Raw genomic sequence first — 15,624 nt, 5'->3', positions numbered from 1 at the left:
ACTCCAACTTATGGTTGGGTTAGGGTTGAATTTAAGCTTGGGTTAGGGCAAGGCTTTGGGTTAGGATATATAGCGGTTAATTTCAGGGTTATGTTTCGGGTTAAGGTTAGTTTAGGGGTCATGAAGTCGCATGCTCAAGTGTCCCATGTTCAACTGTCGCATGCTCATATGTCTCTATTTTCATCCAACCAAAATACATAACAGGTAAGGACGTAGTTTATTTTTGTCCTTGATGTTTTTGCGGCATATACATTATACACCGACTCATGATACACATACACACGATCTGTGCATATGCATACCATGAGTGCATGATGTGCATATGTCGCTGGACAAGTGCAGATATAGCCTTTACGACTTTCTAAGTCATGCACCACCCCTTCATGCTATCCCAGTAGTGCATGAGCACCAAGCAGGGAAGTCATGAATACCAGTGTTACTAATCAGGTCTTTGGTCTGACCCGGCCGGGGATCGAACACACGACCTACCGATCAAGAAGCCGGACGCTTAACCATTACGCTATCTTGTCGGTGAGAGCGATTTCAAGGTAAATCGGGGGCTCTGAGCTCGAAAATGGCATTAGTCTTTGCAAATTGGGTCCATTTTTCAAGATATCACCGAATTCTGGCGTCCATGGCTTCCCTGCTTGGCGCTCATGCATTACTGGGATAGCATGGAGGGGTGGTGCATGACTTAGAAAGCCGTAAAGGCTATATCTGCACTTCCTTGTCCAGCAGCATATGCACATCGTGCACTCATGGTATGCATATGCGCAGATCGTGTGTATGTGTATCATGAGTCGGTGTATAATGTATATGCCGCAAAAACATCAAGGACAAAAATAAACTACGTCCTTTCCTTTCACCTTCCATTATGAAATTTGTTTGTTGGCCAGTGTAATCTTTCAGTTCAGGATGCTCATTGCATACAGATGCAAGGGATGAGTTACAGAAAAAGTAGCTAGATTACGTTTTCAAGGAGAAATTTGTGGGCCACGGTGTGAAAACCTTTACACCACCGACTTTCTGAACAACCCTAGCGTGCAGGCACTTCCTTCGCTTCTGAAGACTCATCGGCGTGATCGCGTATGAACGGGCCCGTTTCGCATCGCTGCGTATGCTATCGAGTATTCCGGAGATCTCAACATCCCTAAACATATCGTTCCACACATCATATTGTTTACATTCTATAGTTCCACAGTTCTGATAGTTCTGGCAGACTGCTTCAATCCGTCTTGAGCTCAATCCGTTCCACAGAGTCGCTTGGAGACGGCTTGAGCAGTACCGGTACTTGAAAACGAATCCAGACTACGCTATATACCAATATTTCATATTCATATTTCATTAAACCGGCACGTATTTCAACTGAGTGAGAATGAAAGCTTTATCAGTACATAATACTGCTGTTCTAATGTACACGTGATCTTATTGGTTCAGCGTCACAGCGTATGAAGCGAGTATAGCTAACAATATAACTGACACACTCACTATCAGAAAGAATGTATACACATTACACAGTGTATTCGGCCATTCTAGAATTGCATAGAAGTATTTCCGGATATTTCAACTGTCGTAGCATGTTCCCGAGCTGAATCCCACAGTGCTGTGTATCACTCGAGTTTCGACAAACGTGACCAGACCGTGTGTACTCGATCGGATTTACCACACTTCAGCAAGCCGTCTCATGACGTCACTCCAAGACGACTTGGCTTCAATACGACTTGCTTGACCATGTAAATACTGCTTTCCTAAATGGTCGAAAATTCAATTTGGTATTGCGCGTCTTCTACCGCTTGTGAGCCAACTTTGGTGAGCAGATGCACCGTGCAGCATATCTTAATGCAGAGAGAGGGAGAGTCTATATTTTCATCCAACCAATATGCATAAAAGACAGACGGCAATGATGCACTTGTACAATTGTACATTGCACAGTATTCGGTATCATATAGGAATGATCGATAAGACCGCGAAGGCCAACTAGTCACAGGTCACACCCGCATCAAACAGTTACTCTTGTCTCTATACCTACCAGTGGTTCCCAACCTCCATCCTCAAGATGGTTGCTAGTGAATTCGGCCCTCCGAGAATATTGTATTAAAATGTATTACCAACCATTAACATAAATTAATTACATAATTATACCATTATCAAGTGATTTGGAGGTCAGGGTATGCGTAGATCGCGTAATCGCGGGCGATAGCGCGGATATTCATGGGGCCTAATTTACCGATGGAGAATTTTATATAAAAATGTATTACCAACTATATTAATGTGAATTAATTACATAATTAAATTATTATCGAGTGATTTGGAGGTCAGGGTATGCGTATAATCACACAGTCACCGGAGATGACACGGATATTTACGGAGCCGAATTTACTGAGTGTCGAATTCAATCGGTAAATTCGGCCCTCGGAGAATTTTGTGTAAAAATGTATTACCAACTATTAATGTGATTTAATTACATACTTATATTATTATCAAGTGATTTGGAGGTTAGGGATATGGTTAGGATTATGGTAGGTGTTAGGGTTACGGTTAGGCTTAGGGTTAAGGTTACCGTAGTTAATGTTATTGTAACTGTTATTGTTAAAGCTGGCCCTGGCCGAACTTCCTGAGGACCTATCGATCTTGCTTCCCATGACATGCCGCCATATTTCTTGTCGCTTTCTTTTTCTATACTATCTTCTTTACTTTCATTCAGTGTGCATGCCTCCTCTTTACATCGCCTAGGCCAAGGTGGGTGTCTGATTCCATAGACTAATCCAAGTCGCTTCGACTTCTTCATGTCTTTTCATTGTATCGCATTTTTGTGGTGTATTGAACTGATAAAAATTTCTAATAAACCTGGGGGCACGTCGCACGTCCCCCTTGATGGAGGGGCGTGAAAGCATCTGAAGGGGGGCGCGAAGAAGCGGTCAACTGAGAAAAATTTTCACGCTCTGCGCGAGTTACCTCCAATTCAAGCGTGTTTCTCTACACTACAAAAAAAAATCAGACAAGTTTGGTCTCAAATCGATTTTTTAGCAGAAAAAGTCTTGAAGACAAATTAGTCTTACCAAGTAATTTCTGTCTCAAATCGATTTTTTAGCAAAAAAAGTCTTAAAGACAAATTAGTCTTACCAAGTACTTTCTGTCTTAAAAGTAAGACCGGAATTGATCGAAAATAGTAGGGGTGCTTTGGGGGCATTCTTTTCAATGTTAGGGTCTGAGCGAAGGGGAAGCATGACAGAGACCAGAATTCGCAGTATTGGGATGATACTGTACTAAGGAGTTTACAAGATATTCACTAGATATAGTTATCAAGGTACATGCCACTTACTACTCACATGTACTATTCAGATCAATATATATATGGTTGTCTGAGTCGAAAATAGCATTTATGGTGAGTGGGTAAAATGAGACCAAAAATACTGCACAATTCGTCTTAAAAACATGACCAAAAAAACTGAAGCATTAAAAATTATCTCGATAAACTAGCTGTGTCTGTGAAGTCCTTAGATAAGTATTGTCCCATGGTCTCTCTCACTCTCCCCCTTCACTCAGAACCTAACATTGAAAAGGATGCCTCCAAAGCAGTGCTTCTATTATCGATCAAGTTGGGTCTTACTTTTGAGACGGAAAGTACTTGGTAACACTAATTGGTCTTCAAGACTTTTTTGCTAAAAACCGATTTGAGACAGAATGTAGGCCTACTTGGTAAGGTTAATTGGTTTTGAGACTTCTTTTTCTAAAAAATCGATTTGAGACCAAATTTGTCTAATTTTATGCTCTTGGCCCATGTCAACTTTCCGGTCTCATTTTTAAGACCACAAATCATGTCGTTTCTTGATTAGCGAAATTTGTCTTAAAAACAAGACCAAAAATACTAACACATCAAAAACTGTCTTAATAAGCACAATATGTCTTATGAGATGCTTTTTACTGGTCTCATTTTTAAGACCAAATAATTGTGACAATTATATATGGTCTTAAACAGCTGAATCAGTCTCAATTTTAAGACCTCAATTCATCAGTGAGACTGAAATTGCTGAAAATGAGACCAAATCATCCTCATTTCTTAAATTTGAGACCGAATTTGTCTAATTTTTTTTGTAGTGTATATATCGACCGAATTTCATATTTTTTAATTCTCTCAACAGTCATAACCTTCCATGCCATCAGACATTCTGCTGAGGTCGCTAGCATCCCGGTTGGATTTTGTGATATGACGATAAGGGGGGCGTGTCTAAAAAAAGGTTGGGAACCACTGCTCAGTGCTCTATACAGTCTGCCTGTAAAAAATGTTAGTTAAAAAAGGAAAAGGAAAATGAAAGTAAACGATGGTAGAAAATGGTCAATGAAACAGTGTCAGGAGAAGGTAGGACAACAGTGTTAATATACCGTAACAATATGATCAGTATGCCAGTAAAATGAGGAGGAAAGGTCTTTTCCAACAGCCGTACTCTACTGCTCAACTGGAATCTCGGTACGTTTTGCCTTCTGGCTTCTTATAACATATGAGCAGTGACAATTTTTCAAGTCAAAGTAACATAATGAAAATAATAAAAAAATAAAACATACTGTGAGCACAGGACACTGATTCCACTCAGGCTGCTCATATTCTGCACGGACCCGAGTCATATTCTGTACATGGAAAACGTCAATGCATTTGTTTCACTGTATTTAGTGCTAACACTAGACCCAAATTAGCCTAATATCTTTGTATTGTTAATGGATTTGGGAAGCCACAGAAGAACATTGAGACCACGATGCCAAGGCTCAATGGCCCGAACTCGGTGTGAGAGGCTGGCGTCCCGCAAAAAGATACACGCGCTCATGAAAAAGAGTCAAGAAGTATTCACAGAAGAGGACAGACTACTGCTGAAGAAAAACGAAAATCTGGTCAAAATTCTGATGAAAAATCGAGAGAAAAAAGCTTTGCAACGCGATCGTCTTAGAGAATTCGAAGATCCTAAAGTTGAAGTGGAACGAAAATGCCAGGAATTAGCTCGCGCCCTTAAAGAAAGCAGACATGCTGTAGTCTACACAGGTGCCGGAATTAGCACGTCTGCAAATATACCCGACTATAGGTAGGGCTGACCAAAATCGAGTATGGTATCTGACCGATTCAATTTTGAATCGTGTGTTATCGGCCTAGAGTCGAATAGAACTCTGTATATGACGTTGAAGCAATGTGAATGATATGGAAAGTTGAAATAAGTATAGGCTACCTTTTATGCGTCCATAAAAAATATATTTGAAGAGCGTCTTGGAGGTACAGAACTTCAGTATACGATTGAATAATATATTCATATTGAAATGAAACCCGAATATTTTCGGCTGACACTCGTCAGGGGTAATCGTCAGCAACTAGTAGGGAATAAGAAAGAACATTGTATATCAACAAAAATCTAATGCCGTGGCACACTTGAAATTAGATTAAAATTGGAATTATAGGAAATGCCACAAAAATCAACTCCAGTTCATATAAAATCAGAATTCAATCTCATAAGCACGTGAATGGAAACTGTCTGCACACCAACCTTGGCTCGTTTTGCACAATACATTTCTTATGTAATATTTTTAAGAAAACCAGAAATTAGATAAGAATTAGAACGTAGAAACATTTTGTAAATTAAATAAGAATTATTAGAGATAAGAAACCTTAACAAATTAGATTACCGACACTCCACTTTGATTGGTCTAATTAGGCAGGAATTATCTAGCCGTCCAAATGTGAATGGCAATTCCACATCACGTCGAGATAATTACGTAGTACTCATTTCATTGCTCTTTGTGACAATGCTGTGGGTTGATCACGACTTCACAGGTATGTCATTTCCGGTTACGTGAGTAGATTTGAACTACCGTATTTGTTTCGTACCGGTATGCTATATTTATGGTAATGCACAAGCCTTCCAAACTGGAAAATAGCATTGAAACTGTAATTCTCGTTGATAAATTTACTCTGAGTGGCAAGTAGCGTGTCATTTCAGTGCTCAAAACAATCATTTCTAACTCCGGTGCTCAAGTCTAATCATTAGAATCCTTACATCCTTGTGCACATATCTTACTATACAGGGGCTCTCATGGAGTATGGACTTTTCTTAAAGATGGAAAAGACATGCCAGTCACGGCTAGCCTCACTACATCGAAACCAACACTGTCTCATATGTGCCTGCAAAAGTTATATTGTCAAGGTAATCTATTCATTTGTGTGGTTATGTCAGGGTCGACCATGCCTGTATCATTGAAGTAAGTGACAATGCTGTGGGTTGATCGTGACATTGCAGATATGTCATTTCCACTAACGTGCGTAATGCGATACGTCTAATCGAGATTTCAAGCCTTCAATAGTGGAAAATAGTCTAAAAACTATAATTGTCGTTGATAAATCAACTCCTAGTGGCAAAAAGGTTGTCATTTCAGTACTCGAAATCATCTCTCCATACTCAACTCGAGTCATTAAAATTAATACTCGATTCAGATTTGAGTACTAGAATCCTTGTGCCCAGCGCTAATCATATGATATTTTAAATATTTGGTAGGAACTGTGAAACACGTCGTGTCTCAAAACTGCGATGGTCTTCACCTGAGAAGCGGAATCCCGTCGTCTGGACTTTCTGAAATTCACGGCAACATGTACGCCGAAGTTTGTAAGAAATGCGAATGCATGGTGAGCCAAGTTCTCCTTCAACTGAAACGAAATAGTCTCTTTTCGTCAGATTTGGACAACTAGATAATTCTAGTCTAATTATTAAACCGATTAGATCAAAAAGCCGGTAAACAAATACTAATCTAATCCGAGAAATATTTCTATGCTCATTATAATTCTGATCAAATTTCTGCTTTTCCTGAAAATGCTACAGGAGAACTGTATCGTGCAAAACGAGTCAAGCTTGGCGTCCCGACATTTGCCATTCTCATGTTTAGGAGATTCAACTCCGTTTGATATGAACTGGACTAGAATTTTATCGCATGTAATTATATTTTCATTTGAATTCAATTTCCAAGTTTTTGCGAATACAGTCATTCTAATCTGGAAAATCTGAAAATTTTCCCTTTGTCCAAATCTGCTCATTATCTGTCTTTTCCGCTGATTAGTCAAGATTAATGGAGCAATACGATGCAGTCTCAAATTATAGTTGACATTTTTCAAGGACGCACCCCCACATGGCATATACCCAAAACACCTGCATCTCTTCTCATCTCATCATCCTACATGTAGAGTTCTAAAGCGTCAAGGTTTTTTTGTGATTCTTCACATTTCTGTCTTTCACAAAATTTATGGCAACCTGTCCGAGCTTTGTTTGTGTAGATAGTCGTGAATGGTATTTCACAATGGCAGACGTACTACCGCATATTTGACGTGACGACCAAGACATCTCTGCGTCGCCACAAAACGGATCGCGAATGCCCCGTCTGCGGAGAGAAACTGGAAGACACGATCGTGCATTTCGGAGAGCGGAGTAACTTGAAGTAAATCATTCAGTTTTTCTAACAATTTTCAATTATATGAGAATGTGTTACAGACTAAATCAGCGCAGTGGAATCAAAGTGACTTATGTCCAGTTTACAAATTTTGAAGGACCATTTTTAAAATTTGAAAAACATCACGTTTTTGAAGAATTTTCAATTCTTTTCAGGCATATCTTAGCAATGGTTATGCCTGTTTCATTAATTCAAAGTTAATCAGGGCCAATATATGACTGAAAGAAGATGAAAACTTAACGCAAAGTAAATTTTCTCAAAATGTGTAAAATGGGCATAAGTCACTTTGATTCCACTGCGACTAAATGTGCAAGTAGAACTAGAACTACTCACTTTTCAAAACTCGCAACGAGAGCTAATCAATTTTAAAAATGTCAACTAGAGCTAGAACTAATCGCTTTTCAAAACTCGCGATTAAAAGTAGAAGTACTCAATTTTTTAATTTTGCAACTAGAACTACAACTATTGACTCTTCAACATCTGCTAGACTAGAAGTAGAAATACTCACTTTTCAAAACGCGCAACTAGAACCACAGTAGCCCACTCGCTTTTTAAAATCTGCAATTATAAATAGAACTAGAACTTGTCACTTTTCAAAATGCAACTCGGGCAAGTAGTAGGTTTGATTACAGATGGCCCCACAATTGGGAAGGTGCTATCAAGAATGCCCGTGAATGCGACATGATCCTATGCCTTGGAACGAGTCTGAAAGTCCTTCGCTCCTACAAGCATCTGTGGATGATGGACAGGCCTGCCAGCAAACGGCCGGCTCTCTACATCGTCAACTTGCAGTGGACTCCCAAAGACTCCCAGGTGATAGCTTCAGTGATCTTTCTTTCAAGATATTGATTCGTTTTGATAGAGTTGTAACAAAGTCACAAGGTTCTGAGTCACAAATCAATATTCCTTCTCTTCTACTTCTGACTCGAAGCAAGTCAGCCATTTTCTATCGTGATATCGAGACTCGAGTCCAAGTGATGCTGAACTCGTGAATCCCTGGCATTGATAACATACTCCCTTGCCTCTTCACCAGAGATGGTCAGTAAAGAAGTACTTCTACTTTGTAAAGTAATCAAATAGGTTTTGCATACTTGCACTAATTCCTCAAGTAGTTATGAGTTTAGACTACTTCTACTTGACAGTATTCAGTTTATGGGCAAAACTAGTCCTAGAATACTTACTTTTTCACTTGGAAATTGCTATTTCTGCTTGTACTTGATTATGAATATACGTCTCTGCTTCTAGTTCTACTTGATAGTTTTCCAATTTTATGGATAAGTAGTCCAAGAATACTTACTTTTTTACTTGGAAATAGCTATTTCTGCTTGTACTTGAGTATGAATTTACTTCTCTACTTCTAGTTCTACTTGATAGTTTTCCTATTTTCTGGAAAAGTAATCCTAGAATACTTACTTTTTTACTTGCAAATTGATATCTGCTTGTACTTGAGTATGAATTACGTCGTTACTTCTAGCTCCACTTGGCAGTTTTCCTATTTTATGGAAAAGTAGTCCTAGAATACTTACTTTTTACTTCATTCAAAATCGCTACCTTTACTTCTACTTGAGTACCAACGACGATTACTCGGCCACATCTACTCTCAACAGGCTTATTGGAACAGATAAAAGACAGTTTCTGGCCTGTTGTCTTGAGTCATGTTTCATATTTAAGAGAATGACTCGAGTCACGTCGAGAAATTGCGACTCGAGTCATTACAACCTTGAATTTTGAATTTGTAGGCGAAACTCAAGATTCACGCTCGAGTCGACGACGTTCTCTCCAGCGTCATGCAAATGCTCGGACTCGATATCCCGACGTACTCACACGAAAATGACGCTCTCATTTCCCTGGCTACACCCTGCGATTATCAAGGAGAAATCATTTCGATTCCGGAAGCCGTCGGCAAAAAATTTTGTGTGCAGACAAAAAATGAATCTACGCCTATTTCAAGCGAATCGGACAAATTTTTGAAATCTGACTCTAAATTTGCTCCGTCTTGGTTTGGAAAAGGGATTCGAGTGAAGCAAAGAAAAAGAAAAAAGAATAATATATCCAAGTCTGTTGTATGATCGATTTAATTATTTTGCCGAACACTCGACATCAGACTTTTACACACCACTGGATTTTCAAAATGCACAACTGCTACTAGAACTCCTCAAACAACCAGCTGTTAGTTGATCTTCAACTAATTAGGTTGTTAGTTTGCACAAGTCTGCTCAATATATTGCCAGTTATATTCTATGGAAATTTACAGTCTCCATTCATGCATTCACTTTCCTGGTTTAACATTATTCTTTTGAGTATTGATCCTTTTATTGTTTGTCATTGCAAAAAATGACAAGATCAACATTACTGTGAAAGGGAGTCATTTTAGTAGGTCGTTTTTCCAGAAACGGTTTGGACTGAAGCCTAGTATTCATGTATTACGATTTATATACGCATGAAATCTTCAACTGGCTAGTCTTATAAATAGACTACAAGACAGAAGGATGAGCTTGCAGGAATGTGATGTGCTGCAGTGCACATTGAGCCCGGTTTCAGTACAAAAACTTACACAAATTTGATTTCGATGGTCAGTCATTCGGTCTGAAATACTTTCTGAATTCCCATCTGACTTCTGCTTCCAAGTGCATCACATAGTGTGAAAGGAACGATGTGTTTGATTGTTACATAGTGTTACACAATATTTTGGAACTGGGAAAGGAAGACACTTCTATCAAATCATGAAAGTTAGTTACACCGAAATTGAAAACAGCTGATTTTGAAGTATTTACTTGAAATCTAGGGTCATCACTCCTACTTAACTGTCGAATGACCGCTCGAACTTCCGCTTTTTACGTATTTCGTGTCATTTATGGCGATTTTCAGTTGACCCTGTCCGTTAGCATAGCTGTCAAAGCTGAAATGGAGGACGAATTTCCAAAAATTATGACGTTTTTGCGTCCTTGGAGGACATTTTCGATTTCCTGAACAAGGACGACAAATCCTCCTAAAGGAGGACATTGGTAACCCGACTGTTACAATGCTTCAGTGGTTCCCAACCTTTTTCGTCTCATGCCCCCCTTGGCCGATATTCGAGCTAAAATTCCCCCCTATTAAAAAGTTGCCGGTGACTAAAAGAATGTGCTTTTTAACGCGCAACCATTTGCTCACTGAGCAATTATTGGCCAAACATATTCCGACTTGTGCGAACTATGTCGACTGCCGATCGCACTAAACTTTGGTAAAGTACAGTTAAATTTGACCGGTCCCCCTAAAAATTTCAAAATTCCCCCCGCTTGGAAGCCCCTGCACTGCTTTGTTTATATAGCTCAGTGTTTGGAACAGGTGTAAATGGTCAATTTCCCCTGAACCGGGGCTCTCTTTTATCATATTTTCAATCAATCAGTTTTATTAATATTTTCATCATTTCAAAACACCACAAAAACTGCGATGCAATGAAAAGATGGGATGGTGTCGTAATGACTTGGAGTAGTCTTTGAGATCCGATATCCACTTTGGCCTAGGCGAAGTAAAGAATAGAGGCATGCACTGCACACAGAATGAAAAGTAATGCAGAGAATAGAAGACGCAAGCGACAAAACGAGGTGGCATTTGGCGGAAGGCGAGATCGATGTTAGGTCGTGGTCCGATAATTCTGAAGGCTGACTAGTATTCATTTAGAAGAAATTGCTTATATTTCGACTTGAATGCGGATATCCTATACGACATTCGGATAGCCGGCGAGATGCTGTTCCACAACTGGGGTCCGGCATACATGATAGAGATAGAGCAATGCGTTTTCTTGTATTCCGTCATGATCAATGATCATGGTCGTTGACGCGCGTAAAGATTATCTCTAGCTCCGGAGCTCATTTCGACACCTTTAATTGTATCGCAACACTATCGTGTTTTTGAAAGGATAAAATCAACCCAACTAAACTACTTATCCGAGTGATTTCCGAAATGACGGTTCGATTCGTGCCGCACGATGTCGTGATACAGCGGAATGTTTTTGTTGCTCCGGTTGCAAACGTTCGCGAATCAAAACAAAAGAATAAATTTCTCGAAGGATATTGGTTCGCGAAATTATAATTGCTCAATAAGAGATTAGAGCTGTCTAGTTTTGAATGGACGCGATTCTGATGTAATATTCAAGGCATTTCCTTCACCGTCGTGTGGAAGTGTAGTATTGTCATCGAGGCAAGTGTGCGAAGGGAAGCTTTGAAATAAATACGTTGAATATACGAGCCTTGTATCGAATTATGTTATATGGATGAACTGGGGAAGAAAATTACAATCTTCTTCCTCTGATGATGTGACTGTTGGTTCGCTAGAGATTACAATGTTACTGTATCGCTCGAAATCATACAGACGTGAAAAATGACAATGTATAATATAGATATCTATCCAAGAAATACTGGTGTGTTATTACTTTTCAGATTTCAGCAGACAGCTTACACCGAGCCACATTTGGTGTTATTATTGTGATGAGCCTCATGTATTTGGCTGTTTTATTGTAAAATATGTTCTGCACTCAGTTATGTGTCCATTTTGTCTGATAAAATCCGTAAAGCTTGTCTCTGAATTCATGAAAGTATGACAAATAGTTTATAAAACCATATGAATCATTTTAATCACACACTGACCGTTATAGCCAAGTATTGTTTTTGCCACCTACATATTGCACACTATAAGGTCAGGCATAGTACATAATGCTTATTTTATTAGTCACAGTTACTATAGGCCTAGTCATTGCACTGTGCGTAATGTTACGATAACCTAAAATGAATTGCACCAGCATTACATTATTCTCAGGCTAATTGTCGCTGTGATATATATGCTCGCTATTTTGCAATATTCGACTAGTAAATCTACTCATGTATGCATCAGAAGAATATTTGTATCGAGTCCAGAGGTGGTCAGTAACGAAGTACTTCTACTTTTTCAAAGTACTCAAGTAGTTTTCCTCTACTTCTGGTACTTACTCAAGTAGATCTGATTTTTGCTACTTTGTAATATTTTGTGATCTACTTACTTACTTTTCACTATTTTCAGTTTGTCGAGTAGAAGTAGTTCAATCTTCCATTCAGGAAGATAGCCTGAGGAATTTTGGGGCTGTTTTCACGGAGTATCAACATTTAATTTAATTTTAGTAGGAAAGGAAAGGACGTAGTTTATTTTTGTCCTTGATGTTTTTGCGGCATATACACCGACTCATGATATACATACACACGATCTGTGCATATGCATACCATGAGTGCATGATGTGCATATGCCGCTGGACAAGGAAGTGCAGATATAGCCTTTACGGCCCCGTGGATATACTCAGATATCGCAGATATCGCAGGTATCGCAGATATCGCAGATATCACTACTGTGGATATACTCAGATATCGCAGATATCATTGTGGAATGTGGATATACTCAGATATCGCAGATATCACCAAAAACTGCATACATCGAGGTCATATAAAGGTCACGCTTCGTTTAGAGCGCAGATATCACGTCTTAAGCATGTCTAGGTCGATTCAGTGCGCAGATATCAGGTCCGGACCATGCCTGGGGGAATTTTGTGCGCAGTTATCAGCTCCGGAGCATGTCCGAATACAAATAGTGCGCAGATATCAGGTATGGACCATACCTGGATTCTTTTGGTGCGCAGATATCAGGTCCGGACCATGCCTGGGGGAATTTTGTGCGCAGATATCAGCTCTGGAACATGTCCGGATACAAATAGTGCGCAGATATCAGGTCTGGACCATACCTGGGCTCTTTTGGTGCGCAGATATCAGCTCCGGAGCATGTCCGAATACAAATAGTGCGCAGATATCAGGTCTGGACCATACCTGGATTCTTTTGGTGCGCAGATATCAGCTCCGGAGCATGTCCGAATACAAATAGTGCGCAGATATCAGGTATGGACCATACCTGGATTCTTTTGGTGCGCAGATATCAGGTCCGGACCATGCCTGGGGGAGTTTTGTGCGCAGATATCAGCTCTGGAACATGTCCGGATACAAATAGTGCGCAGATATCAGGTCTGGACCATACCTGGGCTCTTTTGGTGCGCAGATATCAGCTCCGGAGCATGTCCGAATACAAATAGTGCGCAGATATCAGGTCTGGACCATACCTGGATTCTTTTGGTGCGCAGATATCAGCTCCGGAGCATGTCCGAATACAAATAGTGCGCAGATATCAGGTCTGGACCATACCTGGGCTCTTTTGGTGCGCAGATATCAGCTCCGGAGCATGTCCGAATACAAATAGTGCGCAGATATCAGGTCTGGACCATACCTGGGCTCTTTTGGTGCGCAGATATCAGCTCCGGAGCATGTCCGAATACAAATAGTGCGCAGATATCAGGTCTGGACCATACCTGGATTCTTTTGGTGCGCAGATATCAGGTCTGGACCATACCTGGCGCTGTTTCCTGCATAGATATCAGGTCCGCAGCATGTCTGACGCCAAGCGATACGCAGATATCAGACCCGGAGTATGTCTGGATACAAATATTGCGCAGATGTCAGGTTTGGACCATGCCTGAGCGTATTTCTTTGGTCGATATCAACTCCACATCATGTCTGGATGGACATGGTCAGGCCTGGTCACTGGTCACTGGTCAGAACTGACCAGTAACAAACCACTTACAGTTATTTTGGAGTCATCTGGCAGATTTTGCCTGCTTGCATCACTTAGGCTACTCTAGTGCAGGGGTGTCAAACTCAAGTTGTTTCACGGGCCGCATTCAGACCTTCAGAACATAGGGGATTAGGGGTTCTATTCAAGCGACACGTTTATTCGCAAACAATGGAATTTGCAAAAATACAAATATTGACTGGTTGAATGTAGTTACAAACCGCTAAAACAGGGGCTCTTAGGACGATATCAGCATATTTCTATGATCCCCTTGTTTCAGTCGTAATCTGGCGTTAACTCTGCGTATGCGTTGGGAGGAATACAAGAGATTTAAATGTAGACGTGGCCGTTGGAATTCTGTTCATTTAAATCGCGATTCGTTTTCCTTTGGTGGTCGGGAACCTTTTCAGTCAGAAGTGATACAGTAGTGCGAACGCAGATATTTGAATTACATTTTTGTAACTACTATATTCTCCATATATCCATGCATGCAACGATTTCACATTGGCGTTTTCGCTTCTTCTAGGTCAATTCTAGGTCAATTTTTCTATAAAACTCTGAACTCAGTGTTCTCCATTTTGGCTTCCCGGAATTGCGTGTCAATGTCACCGAATTTTTGCTAATACTGCTAGAGTGAAACCACAAAATAATAGTTAAAATGTGGCCTATGCACATATTTTACCTTTGCTGCATTGAGGGATTATTTAATAGAAGTTTCACGGACTAAAATCTCAACACTTGTTAGAAATATGCAGGATAATACAAGCATTTTTCCATCAAATCGAAATTTTTTCGCGGGTCGGATAAAATCGTCCGGTCGTATGTTTCACACCCCTGCTCTAGTGGTTATATATCTTTGTACTACATCCAATTATACTTGAAAAAATTTTAAGGAAATAATAATACTTTTTTACACTTTGTATTTTGTAAAGTAGAGAGTAGCATTGGCACATGTTTCTATCACGTTTATAAGAATAATTGTCATGATAAATGTTCAAATAGCCTCACACTCCTTGCGAAAAGAGTGTGTATTCACACCCGAAGGGCTGAGAAGAGTGGTACAAGAAAACATAACCTAACTAAGAATTATATAGCGGTCATAAATCCGACGTGCCTATACGTGCATACCATTCTACGTTACTATGGGCATGCAGAATTTGGATTAAAATGTTGTAGTTTAGGCTACTGTATTTATACTGCGGTTTAAATCTGAGGTACTTTCAGGATTTTAGTGTCATGAGTACAGTGTCGTTCAAAAATAACTTTTTTTCCGCTTTCCAGCCATTCACTGATTAAATTGTCAGGTTACCCTAAAAACCGTTGCACGCCAAATTTGGTTCAATTCTAACAAGTATATAAGCCACCGCAGAGCCAATTTAAAATTTTAATTTATTAGAAAAAATGTTTTAAAAATTTCAAATTTTCCTGTCAACCCCCCGAAATTGTTGAATTTTCTTCAAAGACGATGCAAAACAAATTCGAATCAATTACAACTAGTAGAAGTGGAGTTATTTGAGTTTTTCGTTGATA

The 15,624-nt window shown here is 39.7% G+C and overlaps 2 protein-coding genes across 2 annotated transcripts in view; one reads left to right on the top strand and one right to left on the bottom strand.

The window, feature by feature from the left end:
* LOC145452005 (frizzled-10-A-like) overlaps window positions 1–15,624 on the bottom strand; it is a 297,630-nt gene that overhangs the window by 229,093 nt on the left and 52,913 nt on the right. The gene's annotated exons all lie outside the window — the stretch shown is intronic.
* On the top strand, window positions 4,143–9,833 carry LOC145452140 (NAD-dependent protein deacetylase sirtuin-7-like). Its single transcript, XM_080330364.1, has 6 exons — window positions 4,143–5,072; window positions 6,064–6,182; window positions 6,531–6,658; window positions 7,331–7,461; window positions 8,106–8,286; window positions 9,213–9,833. The coding sequence occupies exons 1-6, from the start codon at window positions 4,714–4,716 to the stop codon at window positions 9,540–9,542; spliced, it is 1,248 nt and encodes a 415-aa protein (XP_080186490.1). The 5' UTR covers window positions 4,143–4,713; the 3' UTR covers window positions 9,543–9,833.

Source organism: Botryllus schlosseri, chromosome 12 (assembly GCF_051294905.1).
Source record: "Botryllus schlosseri isolate E-star chromosome 12, Bs_hap1, whole genome shotgun sequence".
NCBI lineage: Eukaryota > Metazoa > Chordata > Ascidiacea > Stolidobranchia > Styelidae > Botryllus > Botryllus schlosseri.
The sequence above is the reverse complement of the archived record's forward strand: the minus strand, read 5'-3'. Positions and strand labels throughout refer to the sequence as shown.

Excerpts from the sequence above, each read along its gene's own strand:
- LOC145452140 (XM_080330364.1), top strand. The coding sequence starts at position 4,714 with ATGGATTTGGGAAGCCACAGAAGAACATTGAGACCACGATGCCAAGGC. Across the intron at positions 6,659-7,330 it reads GTAAGAAATGCGAATGCATG|ACGTACTACCGCATATTTGA; the intron begins GTGAGCCAAGTT and ends TCACAATGGCAG. Across the intron at positions 7,462-8,105 it reads GGAGAGCGGAGTAACTTGAA|ATGGCCCCACAATTGGGAAG; the intron begins GTAAATCATTCA and ends GTTTGATTACAG.